The 17,866-nt window shown below is 37.6% G+C and overlaps 3 protein-coding genes across 3 annotated transcripts; 2 read left to right on the top strand and 1 right to left on the bottom strand.

Annotated features, from left to right (window-relative positions):
• The first annotated feature begins 1,496 nt into the window (after window positions 1-1,496).
• Window positions 1,497-2,831, top strand: LOC103436861 (protein transport protein Sec61 subunit gamma). The gene is made up of 3 exons (XM_008375311.4): window positions 1,497-1,694; window positions 1,793-1,908; window positions 2,655-2,831. The coding sequence occupies exons 1-2, from the start codon at window positions 1,601-1,603 to the stop codon at window positions 1,906-1,908; spliced, it is 210 nt and encodes a 69-aa protein (XP_008373533.1). The 5' UTR covers window positions 1,497-1,600; the 3' UTR covers window positions 2,655-2,831.
• Window positions 2,832-3,527: 696 nt separating this feature from the next.
• LOC103436863 (acetolactate synthase 1, chloroplastic-like) lies at window positions 3,528-5,832 on the bottom strand. The gene has a single exon (XM_008375312.4). It carries the CDS (start codon window positions 5,703-5,705, stop codon window positions 3,726-3,728), a length of 1,980 nt encoding a protein of 659 aa, XP_008373534.3. The 5' UTR covers window positions 5,706-5,832; the 3' UTR covers window positions 3,528-3,725.
• A 6,928-nt stretch (window positions 5,833-12,760) lies between these two features.
• LOC103428170 (ribose-phosphate pyrophosphokinase 1) lies at window positions 12,761-17,337 on the top strand. Its single transcript, XM_008366263.4, has 8 exons — window positions 12,761-13,084; window positions 13,420-13,593; window positions 14,534-14,782; window positions 15,241-15,384; window positions 15,469-15,636; window positions 16,219-16,288; window positions 16,384-16,465; window positions 16,830-17,337. Exons 1-8 carry the CDS (start codon window positions 12,962-12,964, stop codon window positions 17,008-17,010), a joined length of 1,191 nt encoding a protein of 396 aa, XP_008364485.3. The 5' UTR covers window positions 12,761-12,961; the 3' UTR covers window positions 17,011-17,337.
• Window positions 17,338-17,866: the final 529 nt, after the last annotated feature.

Genomic DNA, 17,866 nt, shown 5'->3' with positions numbered 1-17,866 from the left:
GGGAGCTTTGGAGTTTCAAAGCTTCAAGGTTTTAGTGTGAGGTGAATGGGTTATGAATTGGTTATCAATTTTTTTTTTTCCTAAAATGAATGAAATGGCTTCTATTTATAGAATTTTCCAGGACCTAATTTTGAATATAATATGCAGATGAAATAAATCGTTTCTGCCAGGTGTTGACATGTGTCCTATTTGATGACTTTTCCGATTTATTTTGATTTTTCGTTTAGTCACACGCTACGTGTAAATTTATGTGACACGTGAGCGTTGAAATTGTAACTATTGGTCAACATTTATTTCACCGAAATTTCGATGTCTACAGAGATAATTAGATTTGTTGTGCGTTCTAGCAGAAGTTAGATAATGTAAGACAGCAAGTCTCGCAAGGACCGAACATATCAACATAATTTTCATTTTCTAATTTAGATATGGAAGTGGTAGTGAAACAATAACCTAAATCTCAATAGGACGCATTATATGTTTGAAAGTTCTAAGAAAATAGGGCTGTTTGGTATTTGCAAAAAATTGGGAGGTCAACAAAAGATTTCGCAGGGGTGGAAGTTAACGGGTTAGATTGCATATAACACGTATTAAACACGAGATTTAAGTGGTTCACTCATAATTAGACTACATCTACTTGTTGGGAGCTTGGACCCGTCTCCCCCTTCTTCTGGCTGCCTTCTGTTTGTAAGCCAATTTTTAGACAACCCTTTGTGGGATGTGGCCTTTTGCTTGACCATCCTTCATTTGCGAGATTGAGCTCCCTTCCAAGTCTTCCTCAAGAAGACTTCTTTGTGTAGTGCTAAGCCATGGTGATATAGCCTCCTCCAAGCCACTAAATAAATATCTCACATCTTAGTATAAATAACTCTCCATCTAACTGTGATAGAGCCATAAGTCAACAGATTCCTCATCTAACGGTAATCTAGTATTTCCTCATTCGTGATGCTCACAAGGTTGAAAAATCTTCCTTGATTTAGGGATTTTCATGTGCAAAAGCGACGGCAACAACAATATCTTTCTTGGATCCAATTGTTAGTTTTCAAAAATGATAAATGTACCTAAACTGCTTAATACTCATTAGTTTGAAACCAAAAAAAAAAAGAAAAAAGATTAGATCGAAGAAGATACCTAGGAAACCCTAAAACAGAGAAATTATGACCTCGTTGATCAAGTTACTTTGTTGAAAGACAAAATTAAACATGATTGAAACTACCCCAGTGAAAAGTTGATATCATCTCAATCTCAGAAAGCACTAGTACTTTCATGAAAATATCTTAAACTCATCCAAAAATAACTCCGCCAAAAGCAAATAACTCTAAAAACCCGTCTCCACTGGTGTTCGGACAGCTGCGGATCGATTTAGGGCTCGCGTTTTTGAGTTTACCGTGTTTGGGCCTCAACTCTTTGTTGTATTGGGCCTTTTTCACTGGCCCAAAATAAAAGGAAACCAAAAGTGAGCACGAAAACATTACAAAACCCTACATTTTGACCAACGTCCCGACCATTTCGTCCGACTCCTCCTCCCTCTCCCTCTCCTACATCTCTCTCTCTCTCTCTCTCTCTCTCTCTCCCTCTCCGTCTCCCGATTTGCTCAGAGATAATGGACGCCATCGACTCAGTGGTGGATCCGCTCCGAGAGTTCTCCAAGGACAGCATTCGCCTCGTCAAGCGCTGCCACAAGCCCGATCGGAAAGGTAATTCAGCATTCGGGTCGGATCTTTGTTTTCTCAGAAGTTATATTCTTTGATATGCATGTGTAATTGATGAGATTTGATGGTTGATTGTCGTGTAGAATTCTCCAAGGTCGCGCTCCGGACAGCGATCGGGTTCGTCGTGATGGGTTTCGTCGGGTTCTTCGTCAAGCTGATCTTCATCCCCATCAACAATATCATCGTCGGATCTGTTTAGGTATTTATTGGATCGAATCAAATCCATTGATTGAAAATTATTGATGGAAATTGTGGAGATTTGATTGGTTTGCTTGATCGATGTATGATTTGATTAGGTTGTTTATTAGTTGGAATTCGGATTAATTTGATTTTGGTAATTGTTGTTTGTTCAATTTTATAAACGAATCAAAAGTTTCGATGAGGAATGTAGTGGTTGAGTTGCATATGTATACACACACACAGACGCTTGGTTTTTCTTCTATGCCAATATAGTTGAAATGGTTCTTTAATGTTGAGATTTTTTATCAACTTATGTTTAGATATGTGCATTGCTCTTGGTTTTGAGTGTTTCATTCGGATTACGTTAATGGTTTGGAACGGATAGTCTGCATCGTGATAATTGGTAGAAATGGATGTGGTGAATCTGGTGATATGATCTAAATAGGGAGATCTTCTTGCGGCACGATTGATTAGTTTGAGTTCTGGTTTTACTCTGTTGCTCTATTATTCTGCTTTATGTATCTCAGGAAATTGATACCGAATCAAGGACGGTTAACAGAATATTGATTCATAAAATTGGTCCAAAGATCTTGTATCTTGAATTTCTTCGTATGTAATAATATAAGATTACGGTGTCATTAGACTATGGATTCGAGACTGTAGACTAGCAAGTTGGTTATGTGTATTAGAAACGTATTTCTTATCTTTCGTTGTAGAATCGGATGTGGATTGGGGACTGATTTTTGTTTTCCCGTGTGGTTGCAGGTCATGCTGAAGATCAAGTTAGACAGATGAAAGGTGTAGCAAATCTAAAGAAAGCATTAGCTTTTAGTTCTCATTTGTTCCTTGTTTCTGTAAAACAATGATACGTGCACTCCCTAGTTTTCGACATTGGGACCTTGTCTCTTTCTCGTTTAATCGAAATTTTTGTTGTTCTGGATTCGTTTACTTGCTTGATGATTATCATTGTACTTTTTAACCAATAAAATGTCGGAGGGACGATAGTGGCTAACACGATTATGAAATGTTGAATGTGATGGGCTCGAGCGAAGGATTCAGTAGCTTGTTAGCCAGAGAGTTGGATTAGATTCGTAAGAGAAAAGAGGGGGGTTATGATGTTGCAGACGACAGCAACCTCCGTAGCCTCGTCGGCTGCTACTCGCGCCTCGTTGGCCGCCATCGAGTAACCCGGCCGCCATCGAGTACCGGGTTACGACTCTTTCTCTTTCAATTTTGGTCTCTCGTTGTAACCATAAAGAAAAATAGAGAGGCAAATTTAGATATTGTGCACCTCAAATTCACCATTGCCACCCCCACTCAAATTCTCTATTATTTCATACTCAAATTTTGGATATTTGATCCGTCTGTCATCTTCTGTTGGTGATTTATGTATAGAATCAAGGGTACTTTTGTGCTTTGGCCCCTAAAACTCGAGTATAATTTCACTTTTCGTAAGTGAAACTGCAATCCAATAAACTCGAGTTTTAGGCCCACAGCAAAAAAATACGCACAAACTCGAGATAATTCAGCAAATGACGAAAATCAATCATGTCTATGCATCACGGTGCAAGTTTTTTATCCCCACCACCAATCCCTCTCCCCCAAACTCGAGTCATTCACCTCACCAAAAAAAGTTGATTATCATACACAACACATAACTTTATATTAGGAATTTAAGACAGATGCTAAAAGTTATTCCAAGTTAATTAAGAGATGCCAAAACTTAACAGACACAACTTTAACGGGTTCAAGCAAATACTAGTACATAAACTAAAAATTTACACCTCTCAATTACACTCTTACGAATGAAAAACGGATGCTGCGCAGCCCACAACATCAATAACTCGACCTCCCATCGCCCTCCGTTATCACATCTTTGAAAGCACCGCCGCTCGGAATCATAGGCAGGACATGCTCTTGATGGGGCACTATTACATCCAACAAGTACGGACCAGGAGTGTCCAACATTTTCTGAATTGCTGCTTTCAGATCTTCCTTCTTCGTCACACGGGCAGCTGGTATCCCACAAGCATCTGCAAACTTGAGCATATTTGGGAATATCTCCGACTCATTTGCTGGGTTCCCCAAGTACGTATGAGCTCTGTTTGCCTTGTAGAAGCGATCCTCCCATTGCACAACCATACCCAAATGTTGGTTATTCAACAGCATTATCTTGACCGGAAGTTTCTCCACACTGATCGTTGCCAATTCCTGGACATTCATAAGGAAACTTCCATCACCATCAATGTCAACGACAACAGAATCCGGGTTTGCAACAGCAGCCCCGATAGCAGCAGGCAATCCGAAGCCCATAGCTCCTAATCCCCCTGATGTCAACCACTGCCGAGGCCGCTTGTACTTGTAAAACTGAGCTGCCCACATTTGATGCTGTCCAACACCAGTGCTTATAATCGCGTTCCCATCAGTTAACTCATCAAGAACCTGAATGGCATTCTGAGGAGAAATGGAGTCCCCAAAAGTCTTAAAACCCAATGGAAACTTCACTTTCTCCTCTTTCAGCTCCGCCCTCCAAGCCGAAAAATCAAGCTTAACCTTGCTCTCTTTCTGCTCCAATATCCTATTCAACCCTTCCAATGCCGATTTTACATCAGCACAAACCGACACATGAGGCTGCTTATTCTTTCCAATCTCCGCCGAGTCAATATCAATGTGAACAATCTTAGCCCGGCTAGCAAATGCCTCCAACTTCCCAGTAACCCGGTCATCAAACCTCACCCCAAATGCAAGCAACAAATCAGACTTATCCACAGCATAATTAGCATAAACAGTGCCATGCATTCCAAGCATTTGGAGTGACAATTCTTCGTCATTGCACGGGTATGCCCCGAGACCCATCAAAGTACTAGCCACGGGGATCCCGGTGAGCTCCACGAACCGCCTCAACTCCTCACTGGAGTTCAAACACCCTCCACCAACATACAAAACCGGTTTCTTGGACTCAGACACCAACCTCACAATCTGCTCCAAGTGACCCTCATTGGGGGACTTGGGCAACCTAGACATGTACCCGGGTAACTTAATGGGTTGATCCCAATTGGGAACCACAAGCTGTTGTTGCACATCTTTGGGTATATCAATCAAAACCGGGCCAGGTCGACCCGACGTAGCTAAGAAAAATGCCTCCCTAACAACCCTAGGAATGTCCTCTACATCAAGAACAAGATAATTGTGCTTAGTGATTGACCTTGTTACCTCAACAATTGGGGTCTCCTGGAAGGCGTCAGTGCCTATCATTCTCCGGGGTACTTGGCCGGTGATTGCCACCACCGGTATGCTGTCCATGAGCGCGTCGGCGAGGCCGCTAACCAAGTTCGTTGCGCCGGGGCCGGAGGTTGCAATGCACACGCCGGGACGACCCGACGCGCGGGCGTAGCCTTCAGCCGCGAACACCCCGCCTTGCTCGTGGCGCGGGAGAACGTTACGGATGGAAGAGGAGCGCGTGAGGGCCTGGTGGATCTCCATGGATGCGCCGCCGGGGTAGGCAAAGACGTCGGTGACGCCTTGGCGCTCAAGTGCCTCAACGAGGACATCGGCGCCTTTTCTGGGCTCGTCAGGGGCAAATCGGGAGATAGGGGCCTCTAGGTCTAGAGGGTTGCTGGTGGTGGTGGTGATTGTGGTATCGGTTTTGGGGGATAGGGAGCTGGAGATCCGGAGGTGGCGGAGGGGAGAGGGTTTTGGGGGAAGAGGAGAGAAGGGGAGGTTGAATCTGGAAATGGGGTGGTGGGATTTGGCTGAGGAAGAGAAAGGGGAGGGTTTTGAGAAGGAGGAAGAGGAGGGTGGAGCAACGGCCGCCATTGTTGGAGACGCTGAGCTTGAGAGTGAAATGATAGTTTCAGTTGTGGCTGCTAGAGGAGGGAGACTCGTGGCCAAGGGATTCGTATCGTAGTTTCCTACTTATATTTTCATTCAAAAGGAATGTCTATTTACATTTTCCTCCCTTTGTTTGGTCCAATTTATAATACCATTTCTCTTCTGATAAGGAAAAAATGAATTACACGTCAATTTTATCATTTTATATTTTTTTTATTTATAACCGTTAAATTGAATAAATCAAATTAAATTAATAATTAAAATTAGATAATAAGGTATGACAAACTGAAAAGAGTATGTGAAAATCATTTTTTGGTTCTTGAACACTTTTAGACTCAAATAGGCTCTAATTTGTAAAAACATTAGGAGGTCGTGATTCATTTTTATCTTAAAGTAGTTACGTGTAAGTGTTGACATCTCAACACTGAATGGAGAAAAAGTGCTCAAAGTAGACTAGCGTCCAAGGATCTAGACATGTTCCATTGAGTATACTGAACGATGCAGCACAGATACAATAGCCTAAATTACCACATAATCCATTGACATAAGCACACGATTTCGAGTTAGAAGGAGGAAGTTGTGAGTGCTCAAAGCAATATAGCATTTTGGTCTTTCTGTAAAATGCTGTAAAAAAGGAGAGAAATATAAAGAATTCTCAAAAAATACTAAGACCATCTCCAACCGAATGGACTATCTTTAGCCCTCGTCCAGATTATAATCTTGCAAAAATTTATTTTTTAATGAACACTGTCAGACCATATTTTTATATTATCTCCAATTGAAGGGGGCTATTTTTTAGCCCCCTCAATAATTTATTATTTGTTAAGTTTGTTCTTTAATTTTATTGGCTAATTGAATTAAACTACCACATTTATAAATTGGTAACTCTTCATATTTCTTATCTTTATATATGCAATCTTACTAATTTTTCGGAATGCTATGTTTGTTTTGCTTAAAAAAAATGGATAGGAGTTTAAAGAAGGGAACTTTAACGAAAAGCACCCGGTACTGTTCACTTTAACGAAAAACCACATTTTTACACTAAAAAGTCAATCATGGTACTATTCACTTTACCCTTTATTTTGTCCTTATCATTAAAACTCAAAGTTTTCAAGCCATTTTCATTAGTTTTCCTTTTAAAGAATGTGAAAATTTGAAATAAAATGAGGTAATATACTATGGAATATTGAAAATGATGTAAAGAAATGGCTTAGATATTTATAAGAAAAAAAAATTTACTTTTTAATTTCGTCTTAAAAAAAATCTCAAATCTAATTGGTAGCTGACGTTAGCTAGCATGTGTGTTGCTGACAACTAGACCCAGCTTTCGGGTTGGCTGACTGGCTTCAAATGCCCAGCTTGATGGCCATGGGCTAGAGTTTGGGCCAGTGGGTCTCTTTTTTTCTTAGGCCTAGACCTGCATTGGAGATGGTTTTTTCTTTATTTTGGGCTATAAAAGAGCCTATAGCCCTATGACCTAATTCATTGGAAATGACCTAACATTTTAGACTTGGAGCCATTTAGAGGGCGATCAAAACCTAACTTGGACTACAATGCAACTACAAGAAACAACTTTTCTAGTGGCTTTTTATTCAAAATAGTTTTCGAGATTGTTCACTGTCAACATTTTGGTCATTTTGTGAAAAACTCAGTTACATTGAAGATCACCAATTTAAGTGGAGGGGTTAATTTGACAAAATTACCTTCAATTTAATGGAAATTTTTTACAAAAAAACCAAAATGATTAATGACGAACAATCTCAAAAACCAAATTGAGAAGTTACGAAAGTTCAGGACAGTTTTGGTTGAAACCTCCTTTCTAGGAGTGATGAATGATATCTCCAGCACCATCTTAGAGCCTATGACTTAGTAAAACCCAATTATAGAAAAACCAACCGTTGGATCATTTGAGAAGCTGAATTGAGGGTCGACAGTCTTTAGCCTTTGCTCCCATCTTCACTGCTTTCTGTTTGTTTCCTTTGGTTGTTGCCTCCTGGTAGGCTTCCCTGTGTTTTTTGCTTCGGCCCTGGTTATGAATTTATCCAGTCTTTCAAAAAAAAAAAAAAAAAACCAAGCATGCAAGTTGATCCTCTATTGTTTGAGACCTCTTGTCCACGTATCCCCCCGATAATATATATATTTTTTTGGTTAAACCCCGATAATAATATTAGGCATCTTGTTGTATCTTGAAAATTGATTTTCCAAACTTTGAACCATCGCAGCCGCTGCCGCAAGTGGCTGACACCTAATTTGTGAGTAGTGAATATCTAACTGTTGGTTCGTTGTTAAATTGTTTGAGTTATGACCTATAAGTCAATTTTGTAACATTAGTCAATGTAACAACTCCATTTTATTTAATTAATAAAAATAAAAGTTTTGATAATTACGAGTTTAGCTTCATATTATGTCGATAATATCCTATGAATGAGTTAATCGGACTTAAATGTGTGGAAACAAGGTCTTAAACGATGGTAGGACAATGAAACTTGTATTTCATAGATATTCAGTCTTTACACAGTTTTTCTACTCGTTAGGAAGTCAATTGGACATTAATTGTCTGAAAAGGTATATTGCACCAAGGTTAGTATGACCTCATGCGGTACCATTAAGTTTTAGATGTAACCAAAGATACTTGAGCTTCAGCTCCCAATTATGCTTACTCTATATAAAGGAGTCTAATGAGATGGAAATAATACTCTAATTTTTCTTCACTATCTCTCTTTTTATCTCTCTATTTTATACTTTATTTAAAAAAAAATTGACAATTTTATTTGTTTTTTCGTTTTTGATAGGTAAAGAACAGTCACAAAGAAAATGCCCGGAAGGGAGGGCAAGCAAAACTACAAAAAAAATTCAAAGTCAAGAGAAACACACCTCAACAGGAACAGCTTGCCACATGACCCAGCGCTCGAAGGAAGACAAACTGACAATAGCAAGAATATCCTGGAACTTGATCCTCTCCTGAGCTCAGGATGGGGATCCTCATGAGCAGCTCATTTGGACCGCTCAAACTTCATCCAACGGCTGCAATTATTATAACTTTTAAATGGCCCCAATGTTTAGAGCCATTGGATTAAAATTCAACGATCCTGTTTGGAGCCGTTCAAACATTTTAATTCTTAAAATGTGTTTAGCTACGACGATTGGTGACAAAATTTGAATTACCTTTCAGTGAAAGACTACAAATTACAACCCTCAATTTTCGCAGAATTGAAAATACTTGTTTGTCTTTTAATGGAAGATCAAATAAAATTACCAAGAGGATTTCTTTGAATCCCAAACCATGAATATCATAATTTGCTTAAAAAATACTGAAAGGATAAAATTTGCTATATCATGTACATGATTGTGGATAATAATGTCATAAACCCTCCCTCTTTATCTCTCTAAATTTTTTATAGGCGACTCTCTCTCTCTCTCTAAATTTGTAACAACATTAGGAGGTGTGATTCATTTTTATCTTAAAGTAGTTACGTGTAAGTGTTGGCATCTCAACACTGAATGGAGAAAAAGTGTTCAAACTAGACTAGCTTCCAAGGATCTAGACATGTTCTATTGCGTATATTGAACGATGCAGCACATATACAATAGCCTAAATTACCACATAATCCATTGACGCACACGGTTTCGAGTTAGAAGGGAGAAGTTGTGAGTGCTCAAATCAATATAGCATTTTGGTCTTTTTATAAAATGTTGTAAAAAGGAGAGAAATATAAAGAATTCTTAAAAAATACTAAGGTCATTTCCAATTGAATTAATCATATTTAGCTCCCGTCCAGATTATAGTCCTGCAAAAATATTGGTTAATTGAATTAAACTACCATATTTATAAATGAGTAACTCTTCATATTTCTTATCTTTATTTATGTAATCTTACTAATTTTTCTAAACGCTATGTTTGGTTTGCTTCAAAAAAAAAAGAAAAAAGGATTGGAGTTTAAGGAATGCGAAAATTTGAAATAAAATGAGGTAAGATACTATGGAAGGGTGAAAAGCACATGAGAAATGGCTTAGATATTTATAGGAAAATAAAAAAAATAGATTTTTAATTTTTTTTTAAAATTTCGTCTTAAAAAATAATCTCAAATCTAACTGCTAGCTGACGTCAGCTAACATGTGTGTTACTGACAGCTAGACCCAACTTTCGGGCTGGCTGATTGGCTTCAAATGTCCAACCTGATGGCCATGGGCTAGAGTTTGGCCTAGTGGGTCCCCTTTTTTCTTTGGCTTGGACCTCCATTGGAGATGATTTTTTCTTCATTTCGAGCTATAAAAGAGCTTATAGCCCTATGACCTGATTCATTGGAGATGGCCTAACATTTTAGACTTGGAGCCATGTAGAGGACGATCAAAACCTAACTTGGACCGCAATGCAACTACAGGAAACAACTTTTCTAGTGGCTTTTTATTCAAAATAGTTTATGAGATTGTTCACTGTCAATCGTTTTGATCATTTTGTAAAAAAACTCGGTTACATTGAAGATCACAAATTCAAGTGGAGGGGTTAATTTGACAAAAATACCTTCAATGTAATGGAATTTTTTTACAGAATGACCAAAATAATTGACGGTGAATAATCTCAAAAACCAAATTGAGAACAATTTTGGTTAAAACCTCCTTTCTAGGAGTGATAAATGAGATCTCCACCACCATCTGAGAGCCTATGACTTAGCAAAACCCAATTATAGAAAAACCAACTGTTGGATCACTTGAGAAGCTGAATTGTCGACCACCTCGTGTTTTACGGTCAATTTCTCAAATCATACCAAGTATGCAAGTTGATCCTCTATTGTCTGAGACCTCTTGTCCACGTATCCCCACGATAATATATATATATATATTTTTTTTTTCTTTTGGTTCAACCCCGATAATAATATTAGGCATCTGGTTGTATCCTTGAAAATCGATTTTCCAAACTCTGAACCATCGCAGCGCTGCCGCAAGTGGCAACGGTACGTAGGGCCCACAACTATGACCTATTTTTTGAAAAAAGAAATCCATGTATTTTTTCGAAAGATTTATTAGTGTATCGGGAATATATTTATTACACAAAGTGTGATAATATAATTAGTTGAAATTTTAAAAAAAGTTCTAACTAATTATATTATGACATTTGATGTACTGAATTGTGTTTCTAGCACACTGCAAAATTTCTCATATCTATTAGCTTAGTTTTTGGAAATGTGATTGATTGATTGTTAAAATGTATTTGGCTGACACCTAATTTGTGAGTAGTGAATATCCAACTGTTGGTTCGTTGTTAAATCGTTTGAGTTATGACCTATAAGTCAATTTTGTAACAGTAGTCAATGTAACAACTCAATTTTATTTAATTAATAAAAAGAAAAGTTTTAATAATTACGAGTTTAGCTTCATATTATGTCGATAATATCCTATAAATGAGTTAATCGGACTTAAATGTGTGGAAACAAGGTCTTAAACGATGGTAGGGCAATGAAACTTATATTTCATAGATATTTAGTCTTTACACAGTTTTTCTACTCGTTAGGAAGTCAATTGGACATTAATTATCTAAAAAGGTGTATTGCACCAAGGTTAGTATGACCTCATGCTACCATTAAGTTATAGATGTAAACAAGGATACATGAGCTTCAACTCACATTTATGCTTACTCTATATTAAGGAGTCTAATGAGATGGAAATAATACTCTTAATTTTTCTTCATTGTCTCTCTTTTTCTCTCTCTATTTTATACTTTATTTTCAAAAATTTTGACAATTTTATTTTTTTTTCGTTTTTGATAGGTAAAGAACAGTCACAAAGAAAATGCCAGGAAGGGAGGGCAAGCAAAACTACAAAAAAAAAAAAAAAAAAAAAAAAATTCAATGTCCAAGAGAAACACACCTCAATAGGAACAGTTTGCCACAAGACCCAGCTCTTGAAGGAAGACAAACTGACAATAGCAAGAACATCCTCCACGAAATTTACTTGACAATAATTGTGACGGAAATAGATAGTCTTGAAATTTGCAAGCCAATTTTGAATATTTTCTGCTGGTTTTTTAGGAGTGAGAATCATCGCCGGATCCTCTTTGTGAGGATTTATGATATTCTTAAATCATATTCGTTCATTATACATCATACGATCAGAAATCATTATAATTTTTTTTATTTAAAATTGAATATAAATAGTACTTGACGAAAACTAATCGTATGATACATGATGAATGAATGTGATTAGAGGATTTCCGAAATCCTAACAAAAATGATCCGATTCTCTCTCTTTTTAGGAGTTTACCATTAAACGCTTTGACTACTTTGGACTGATTTTTTTTCCACCATTTCCTGATTTTTTTCCACCATTAAAAAACAGAACTTTGTTTTTGGGCCCATTTGGTGGGATGGGTAGAATTAGGTAATAGGAATAAGATTGGATTGACATGATTTGTATCATAAACTTGTAACTTATCATGTTCGGTCATGTCTATCTCATATTTTAACACAATAAATAGAGGCTAGACTCAAATCTATTTTAATTGATCATAACCTACTCCACTCAGCCAATCAAATAAGGCATTTGGTGAATAAGATTCCATTTTAGTTGGCAAAAGATAGAAACTAGTAACAAAATTCTAGCCAACCAAGACAAAACCTATCACCAGTTATTCAGTACTACGGTTTGGTGGTATTCCTCTTCGCTTAAAAGTAAGAGGTCTTAGGTTTGAATCTCGTGGATGACGAATTCGATACCAAATTATGCTACCCATTGTGTGGCTTAACTGAACATTCTCTCTCTCTAGTGTAAAAATATTAATGTACTTAAAAGAAAAAAAAAACAACATAAAAAGGAAAGAGTTGTGTCCTTTAAAAAAAAAAAAAAGAAAAGGAAATTGTGTGTGTGAAAAGGAGAAAAACATAAAGGGAAAACAAAATATGAAAACATTAAAGTACATGGAATTGGGACTTGAATCGATTGCCGTTCATCCATTCAAGATTCCCGGCGTCTCACTTCACTTGGATTCGCTGGCCCCATCTCCCATTGGAAAACGCCAAAACCTACTCTCAGCCCCTCAAAACGGTGTCGTATTCTTATTCCGTGTTCCCACCGTTTATATTTCAAGAGAAAAAAACATGAAAAATCCGAAACCCGTGGAAAACAGAGACCCCCGCCATAGATAAAGAGCCACCGAGCTCTTAGAGTACACAGAGAGGCAGGCTCCTTCTCCTCTTTTCCAAAACCCTAACCCTAACCCTAACCCTAATTGTTGGATTGATACAGGAATGGCTGCCTCATCGTCTTCAATGTCCTCGTCGTTTTCGTCTCTCTTCTCTCGCTGCTCCGTCAGCCATAGAACTCTGCTCCCCAATGACTCTGCCTCTCGAATCTACGCCCCTAATAGCGTCGTAAGCAAGCTCATAATTTTATGTTCTTATTCGGCTTTAAATTCCTGTGTATTATTTTCTGCTTTACTTGTTTGGTTTTAGGCTTCCAGCAAATATTTTTATTTTGTTTTTAAAAAGTAAATTTCTTTTAGGTGTTGGTTTTCTCCATTTTTAATACGAATTTTGTGCAAATTTTGTGAGTTTTTGACATGTTGGGTGAAATGCTGGTAGTGGGTATTTGGGTGCAGCTAAAGAAATTTGTTGTCTTTGTTTTCATTTTCTACACAAAATTCTAATGAGGTATTTGAATTCCTTTTCAAATTTTACTAATTTGTGTGTGTATATAATTGTGGTAGAAATGTGACATGCCGGAACCAATTAAATACGGAAATGGGAAGCCAATCATTCCGATTGTTAACGAACGAACACTGCCTAAGTTCTTGGAATCGGCACGCTTGGAGAAATCGGTGAACAGAGATAGTTCCCGGCTCAAACTGTTTTCTGGAACAGCAAATCCTGCTCTCTCTCAGGTAATCAAAATTTCGTTTATAGTTTAGTGTATGTATGCTTTCAATGAGCATTTCTGCTTTCCCCGTTGGCATATAGAGCAAAAAATGTTTAGTGTTTTAATGACGATGATATACTTAAGTAACTAGCACTCTTACAGAATTCTTGCTACACATAGAACCAATATTTATTAATTTTCCAGAAATTGTTTAAGTTCTTTCCTGCATTTTCTGCCTGTTCAGAGTATCCCCCATTGAGAATATAAACTATTATGCCTTGTGTTGTAGAATATAATGTCTTGGACCTTCCACTTAGTAGTTTCAGAATATGCCCTTAAGCCTTCCAGTCCAGCCCCTTAGTGGCTAATTGTCGTCGTTCTTGCCAATGTACATGCTTGATGTTCTTTGCACAAGAAGCTTATCTGAGTTTGATGCACTATTTCAAACCTTCATTACAAATACAAGACTGAACTTCAACATTATCTGCCATCTTAAATTTATGAAGCTGTTTTTGACATTGAATTACAGCAATACAGAAAGTCTTTGTATATGTATATGTGTGCACACGTCGCGTGGGCATGTGTGTTTTTGTTTGTGTTTGCTTATATGCTGCATATACTCGGTACTGTTCTCTTACCAGATGTCTCGCATGTTAAGAATCTGGACCACATCCTTAGGCATGATTTGATATAATCAATGGTTTTAATTCGAAATGTAGCACCATAACACATTCTTAGGCATGTGTATGAGAGGCTAAAATGGTGCATGTTTATCATTTCCATATTTATATCTTAAAAAGATAGGGATGAGACATGCATTGTATGTCTTTTGTTTTTGAACTATTGTGTATTGCTTCAAAAATTTGTTAAACATCCTTCTTATAAGTTATTCATTTCAACACAATAAATCTCTTATAGCTCTTGAGGCTTTTTCATATGATTTCTAACTCTGAGATGATGCACAGGAAATTGCTTGGTACATGGGAGTAGAGCTTGGTAAGATCAACATAAAGCGATTTGCTGATGGTGAAGTTTATGTTCAATTGGGAGAGAGTGTTAGAGGATGTGATGTGTTCTTACTGCAGCCAACCTGCCCTCCTGTAAATGAGAACTTCATGGAACTACAGATAGTAATTGATGCTTGCCGGAGGGCATCGGCCAAAAATATTACTGCAGTAATTCCATATTTTGGATATGCCAGAGCTGATAGAAAGGCAAGTTTATATTCATCTGTGTTGTACATGAACTTGTCTTGGATATCTATCTGTCGGAAATATATGGAGATCAAAGACTACAAACAAAACTTGGGAAGTGTTGCAGTCTCAGTGGTTTTATTCATGCTTTATCAATGGGAGGGGATATCAATTAAGTTTGTGGCCAGAGCAAAGTTTCATATTTACCGTTATTCACATCTATTTTAATTGAGGCATGGCCTGTCTGTCATTTGAACTGAATTATACTTAGGGGTGTGATATCCACACACCCCTTTTTACTTTTCCCACACCTTTTTGATTTTCGACCGTCGGATCGGATGAATTGAAGAAGATCAAAGGACAGAAATTAACAAGGGTGTGTGAGAAGTAAAAAGGGGTGTGTGGATAGCACACCCCTTATACTCATAGAGACGGATGAAGTATTATTTCTTAATTTGTATTCTTCTATTTTTCTCTAGACTCAAGGGCGTGAATCCATTGCAGCCAAACTGGTTGCTAACCTCATAACCATAGCAGGTGCAGACCGCGTTCTTGCTTGTGACATTCATTCTGGGCAGTCAATAGGTTACTTTGATATACCAGTGGATCATGTATATTGTGAGGTATTCAGCTCAAGGATTTTTTTTCTTCACTTGTAATAGTTTCATTTTCTCTAAAACTTACGGTGTTTGTCTCGTGCAATGAAGCATGTGATCCTTGATTATCTTGCAAGCAAAACAATTTGTTCAGATGATTTGGTAGTGGTGTCCCCTGATGTTGGGGGAGTTGCAAGAGCACGTGCTTTTGCAAAAAAGTTATCTGATGCACCTTTAGCCATTGTAGACAAAAGGCGTCAAGGACATAATGTTGCTGAGGTAATCTCTTCACCATAACCCTGCTTAGATCTCTGCATAGCGTATAATGCTTCACATGCAACATTATATTAGGAGATAGATATAATAAATTGTGTGCAGTCGTTCTTGCAGAAGTTTTTATTCTCATCAATTGACTTCAAAATATAAATCATGTTACTTGTCACATTCCTCTTAAAAGTAGTTTCCACACCCATGACTTTCTATGAGGTACATAGTTATTTTGGGATATTACAAAATGTTAGGACAATCTATTGGTGCACAATGGCATGATTGTCAAAGTTATAGCTCCTAGTGTAACTCACAATTCACAAATAAACGTCTTGGATATTGAACTCAAGTCTCTTACAGAGTGTGAAACTGACTGATGTTAACAGCCAGATGTAGTGTGTCTGTGAACTAGTGAATATTGTCAACGCCCTTCTTACTTGTATGAATAAACGTCTCCCAATCTTTCCTCCCTAGTAGTTTAGTGGGAAGCGAGGGAACATTTTCTATTTCGACATAACAGAAAATGTATGACGAGTATGGTTCAAAACTGCTAATGAGCAAAGAATTGTTGCATTTTAATATTTACCTTTATAGGTGATGAACCTGATTGGCGATGTAAAAGGAAAAGTTGCGGTTATGGTGGATGATATGATTGACACTGCTGGTGAGTCAAGTGACCTCTCTTGAACCATTCCATGTGGGATGTATCATTCAAAATTGCTGGCAATTCTCACTTTCTAAACGAGTTATACATTGTAGGGACAATTTCAAAAGGTGCAGCTCTATTACATCAGGAGGGGGCAAGAGAAGTCTATGCTTGCTGTACCCATGCTGTGTTTAGGTACCAACTTCCTTTGTAGTGTTTGATCTTCTTATTCTATTTCACTAAATAACATTCGTTGTTATTACTTCTTTCTAGAGATAACCTTCGTCACCTCATTTGACTGGTATAACTTGGATTTGTTTTTCCTTTTTAAGTTGATAAAATGGCTTGTAATTCTAGCTGGCAGTTACTGATCCAAGTTCCACCTATACTAAATAAGAATTGATATCTACCTTATCTACTAGCACCTGTTAATTTTCAATGTGATATCGAGATGAACCAACAACTGAGTTTATTTTGCTAGTTGTTTAAATCATTGTGTAATGTGGTGGTGATACCGTATCAATCATAAGATAATGATCTTGTTGGTTTTTCTTCACAGCCCTCCTGCAATCGAAAGGTTGTCAAATGGCCTGTTTCAAGAGGTGATTGTGACAAACACAATCCCTGTTGCAGAGAAGAATTACTTTCCCCAGTTGACAGTCCTTTCAGTAGCAAACCTTTTGGGCGAAACTATATGGCGCGTGCATGATGATTGTTCTGTGAGTAGCATATTTCAGTGACCGACACCCTTTTGGGCAGAACTAAATGGCGCATGGATGATGATAGGCAATGCCAGTGACCGACTCCTTTTAAAATCTATATTATGCTGTTTTCTATATTTCGATCCACATTGGTTTACCCATCCAAGTATTCTGATTTATTAGTTCTCCACAGATTTTTTCGGGTGGGGGTGGGGGGAGGAGTTAATGTCCCCAAGTAGGTCTCAGAATATAGGTTGCGTTAAGAATTGTAAGAGTTGGAAGATTTGTAATGGAGTAATGTAGAAAGAAATGTCAATTCCAGGAGTTGGTTGGGCTCCAAAAGGACACCCTGCTTTCAAACCCAAATTTTGACCTAGTTCAGTGAGCTTATAGCTTATACAGCTTTGGAAGTTTCAGCTGTTAGGGTTGATGGAAAATCATAATTTGTTATCAGGTGTGTATCCTATACAGAGTGGTTGTTGGCCGTTAGATCTCGGGCATTGGATCCTTAACCAAGAATTTTAATGGTCAAAATCCTATTGTACCATATTTCGAAGAAAAGAAATTGTACAATGCTCTGGTGTATCTTATACATCGAGATTTTTGACCAATAGATCTTGATTATTGGAACCTAACCAAGAATTTGACTTGCAAAATTTGGTGTATGGGTTAGTGCGGAGCATGTTAGAGACTCTTACGAATTTGATATGTGATGGAAATTGCACTTATTAGTACAAGATGACTATTCATCTTTGAAGTGGTGATGAATTTATTTAAATATAGCAACATTAATGACATAATTCAATTTGTAATTGAAAACAAACACACAACATGGTTGCTAAAATAAAAAAGAAAAAGCACATAACATTTTGAAAGAAAGAGACAGTAGGGGATA

Source organism: Malus domestica, chromosome 06, assembly GCF_042453785.1.
Source record: "Malus domestica chromosome 06, GDT2T_hap1".
Classification (NCBI taxonomy): domain Eukaryota; kingdom Viridiplantae; phylum Streptophyta; class Magnoliopsida; order Rosales; family Rosaceae; genus Malus; species Malus domestica.
The sequence above is the reverse complement of the archived record's forward strand: the minus strand, read 5'-3'. Positions and strand labels throughout refer to the sequence as shown.